Here is a 4,441-nt window from a genome sequence, read left to right on the forward strand (position 1 = left end):
CGAATCTCCGATTTTACCCAAATTGAGCTTCATCTTCCCTAATGCCAAAAGTTAGACACAAAGGCGTCATTTTGAGGATGGGCTCTCCAATGCTTGGCGAATCTGAGAGTTCTATGAGAGATGGAGTTGAAGCACCACCGCGAGGCGAAGAAGATGGTATCGGAGATGGAATGCAAGCTCAAACCAATGTTGTATCAGAGTCTTGTGGTAGAGAAGAGGAAGCTCCAACGAATGTAGTTTCAGAGTCTGTTGTGGGAGATGAAGCTGAAGCTCGTGCTCCAGGTCGACGAAGAAAACGAAGGAAAGTCAGAGTTGAAGAGGAGGATGAAGAGCCCGAAATTGATCCTGAGCCTGACATTGAAGACGACTGCGCGGTGTATGGTGATGAAGACTGTGATGATGTTGATGATGTTGTAGGTGGTGGAGATAAAGACGATAATGGTGGTTTAGGTGTCGAAGAAGATGTTAACCTTGACATCGAAAAAGATTTCCCAGAGGATTATAGAGAGTATGAAGCTGCTAGTGATTGTGACAGCGGAGACGATATATGGGACGACGACAAGATTCCAGATCTTCTGTCATCCGACGATGATGATGAAGACAGAGCTGTAGAAGAGGAAGCTCGTACTGATGTTGACGATCCAGAGACCATCCTAGCACTGAAGAAGACTTTCAACTCTCCTGAGGACTTCAAGCTTGCTCTTTTGATGTACTCTTTAAAGACAAGGTATGACATTAAACTCTATAGATCTGAGGCTATGGTTGTTGCTGCGAAGTGTGTCTATATTCGTGATGATGGTGTTAAATGTCAGTGGAGAGTTTATTGTTCTTATGAGAAGACGAAACATAAGATGCAGATAAGAACCTATGTCAATGAGCATATATGTGTGAGGTCTGGATATTCAAAGATGTTGAAGCGATCAACCATTGCATTCTTATTTGAAGAAAGGCTGAGAGTGAATCCAAAGCTCACCAAACATGAGATGGTTGCTGAGATCAAGAGAGAATACAAGTTGGAAGTGACTCCGGATCAGTGTGCTAAGGCAAAGACTAAAGTGTTGAGAGAAAAACGTGCTAGTCATGATATTCATTTTGCAAGAATCTGGGATTATCAATCAGAGGTTTTAACTCGGAATCCAGGGACAGAATTCAACATAGAGACAATTGCAGGGCCAGTGATTGGAAGCAAGCAGAGGTTCTATAGGTTATATATTTGTTTTCAAGCTCAAAGGGATTCATGGAAACAAACTTGTAGACCTGTGATAGGAATAGATGGAGCTTTTCTGAAATGGGACATAAAAGGACATCTCTTAGCCGCAGTTGGAAGAGATGGGGATAATCGGATTGTGCCTATTGCTTGGGCAGTTGTAGAGATTGAAAACGATGACAACTGGGACTGGTTTCTGAGACAGATTTCTGCAAGTTTGGGACTTTGTCAAATGTCTGATCTAGCCATCCTTTCAGATAAACAATCGGTTAGTATCTGTTTTGCATATATCTCTTGTTTTGTTTTCTGCAAGTTTGGGAATTAAGCTTCTGTTTTTATCTTGTTTTTATTCTGTTTTTGCAGGGTCTAGTCAAGGCTATCCATACCATTCTCCCACAAGCTGAGCATCGACAATGTTCAAAACACATCATGGATAATTGGAAAAGAGACAGCCATGACATTGAGCTGCAACGTCTATTTTGGAAGATAGCACGCAGCTACACCATAGAAGAGTTCAATAATCACATGGAGGATCTAAAGAAGTATAATCGTCAAGCTCATAACTCTCTGCAACTAACTAGTCCGATGACTTGGTCTAGAGCATTCTTTAGAACAGGTACATGTTGCAATGACAACCTCAATAATCTCAGTGAGTCTTTCAATAGGACTATTAGACAAGCCAGGAGGAAGCCATTGTTGGATCTTCTAGAGGACATTAGGAGGCAGTGCATGGTCAGAACAGCTAAAAGGTATATCATTGCAGACAAGTTGCAGACTAGGTTCACACCAAGAGCTCATGCTGAGATTGAAAGGATGATTGTTGGGGCACAAAGCTGTGAGAGATATATGTCGAGAAACAACCTGCATGAGATATATCATAATGGGGTTGGCTACTTTGTTGATATGGATTTGAAGACTTGTGGCTGCAGAAAGTGGCAAATGGTTGGGATCCCATGTATTCATGCAACATGTGTGATAATAGGAAGAAAGGAGAAAGTTGAAGACTATGTCAATGATTATTACACAAAGTTAAGGTGGCGAGAAACATACAGAGATGGTATCAGACCTGTCCAAGGGATGCCATTGTGGCCTAGATTGCAGAAGTTGCCTGTCTTGCCACCACCATGGAGAAGAGGTAACTCGGGAAGGCCAAGTAACTATGCAAGAAAGAAAGGAAGAAATGAATCTGCAGCTTCTTCAAATAAGAACAAGATGTCAAGAGAAAAGAGAATCATGACATGCTCTAACTGCCAGCAAGAAGGACACACCAAGGCCACATGTAAAAATGCTACTGTTCTGCGTGTACAAAAAAGACCAAGAGGGAGACCAAGGAAATATGAGGTTTGTATTTCTTTGTATCTATTTTGCTATGTTTTGTTGCATAAAACTGACTGTAAAATTTGAATTAGGAAGCACAAGCTATTGAAACTTATCCAGGATCACAAGGAGAAGTAGCAGGATCACAAGGGCAAGTTGCAGGATCACAAGGACATGTACAGAGATCACAAGGTTCACAAAGACAAAGACAAGGAGCATCAAGTTCACAAGGACAAGGATCACAAAGACAAAGACAAAGACCATCGAGTTCACAAGGACAAGGAACATCAAATTCACAACCACAAGGATCACAAGCTGATCGACGACATGGAACTGCAGCACAACCCCAAGCACAAGCAGAACCACAAGGACTTGGTAGATTGGCTTCATGGTTTGACTGTTCCACTTAAGCTTAGTCTCGGGTATCTTTTTGTTGTTTGACATAATTGACTTGTCTTTATGACATAAGCTTAGTCTCGGCTTTTTTATTGTTGTATGAACTTGTCTTTAAGACATTATCTTAGTCTCGGATTTCTTTTTTGTTGTTTGAACTTGTCTTTATGACATGGCATTCTTGTAATGTATGAATGGTTTCTGAAACTAGTCTCTTGGTTCTCTCTTAACTAGTGATTTTCAGTACTAAAATACAAACATGTTTGATAATGAACCAAGACCAAACATGTTTCATTGCAAAACATAGAAACTTATACAAGACACAACACAAAACTAAAACAAGAGAAGACACAAACGAGAGAAACATGAACTAAGACCAAAGACAAAGACACAAACCAAATAAGACACTAATGCACAACTAGGAACCAAGAACTAAATTCTGTCTTTTGTCTCCAACACCAAACAGTAGGATAACAAAGACAATGACAGCAACACAAAGGCTTACTAAACACACTTTGATCATCATTTTCCATTTCTTTATTTCCCTTTTGCTCCACAGTCCTTCTTCCTTCAATTCTTTGATCATGACCTTTAACTCTTCAATCTCGACAGCAACTTCAGATTTGGCATTGTCTATCTCTCTGTCAATGATGGAGAATTTTGGAAGAGCATCGACAACCTCCTCGTATATACCATCTTCGACCCATTTAAACAAATGATCCTGTGCATTTACAACAGATTATGTTTAATCTGCGAAACCCAAGTAGATATAAAATCGAATCTACTTACCTCTTGTTTGGTTGGACAGCGGAAGAAAGGTCTTCCAGGGTTCTGCTTCGTCGCCGATGTATAGATGACGACGTCTAACCCGCAATGACACTTCGACGGAAACCCACGAAACCCACATCCACCATCTTTAACAGAAGAAATTCCAGAATTGCAACTCATTTCTTGAGCTCACTCTCGAGAATTCGATGAAGATTGAGATTGAAAGTTCAAAGAATCGAAATTGGGAACGTTGAAAATTGAGATTGAAAGTTCAGAGAATTGAAATTTAGGGATTTGATCTCTCGATTTTGGGGGTTTAGTTTAGGGTAAAACGACGTCGTTTCATAACAGACGGAGACTCCTTAACGGCTGCTAACGGGTGTTAGCGGTTCTGTTAGCGAGTGTTAACGGTGTGTCGATTCGGCCTGGTCAACACATTTATTTGGTTCAAATGGCTGGTCAACTTTTTGTTCACGTATAAAATGGCCATTTACAGAGTTCGAAGTTAAAATGGCCATTTTTTGAAAGTTGGGCTATTAAACGACATTTTTCCCCTGGAAAAACTACTCCAAGGTAAAAAATACGTCCTCACTTTTTTTTTTTTTTATCAATTGATAAAATTTGCAGCATGGGAATATATAACATTGGATATATTTTCTTTGTTTTGGTCGTTGTTGATTTATAGGAAAATAAGAAAGCTGAAGTATTCAGATTGATGACATATTCCTCACGCGTGATACACTAGCAATCATCTTC

The 4,441-nt window shown here is 40.1% G+C and overlaps 1 protein-coding gene across 1 annotated transcript; it reads left to right on the plus strand.

The window, feature by feature from the left end:
• The first annotated feature begins 28 nt into the window (after window positions 1-28).
• Window positions 29-3,440, plus strand: LOC110227255. Its single transcript, XM_021020900.1, has 3 exons — window positions 29-1,475; window positions 1,571-2,548; window positions 2,617-3,440. The coding sequence occupies exons 1-3, from the start codon at window positions 42-44 to the stop codon at window positions 2,932-2,934; spliced, it is 2,730 nt and encodes a 909-aa protein (XP_020876559.1). The 5' UTR covers window positions 29-41; the 3' UTR covers window positions 2,935-3,440.
• Window positions 3,441-4,441: the final 1,001 nt, after the last annotated feature.

This window comes from Arabidopsis lyrata, assembly GCF_000004255.2.
Source record: "Arabidopsis lyrata subsp. lyrata unplaced genomic scaffold ARALYscaffold_793, whole genome shotgun sequence".
Taxonomy (NCBI): Eukaryota; Viridiplantae; Streptophyta; class Magnoliopsida; order Brassicales; family Brassicaceae; genus Arabidopsis; species Arabidopsis lyrata.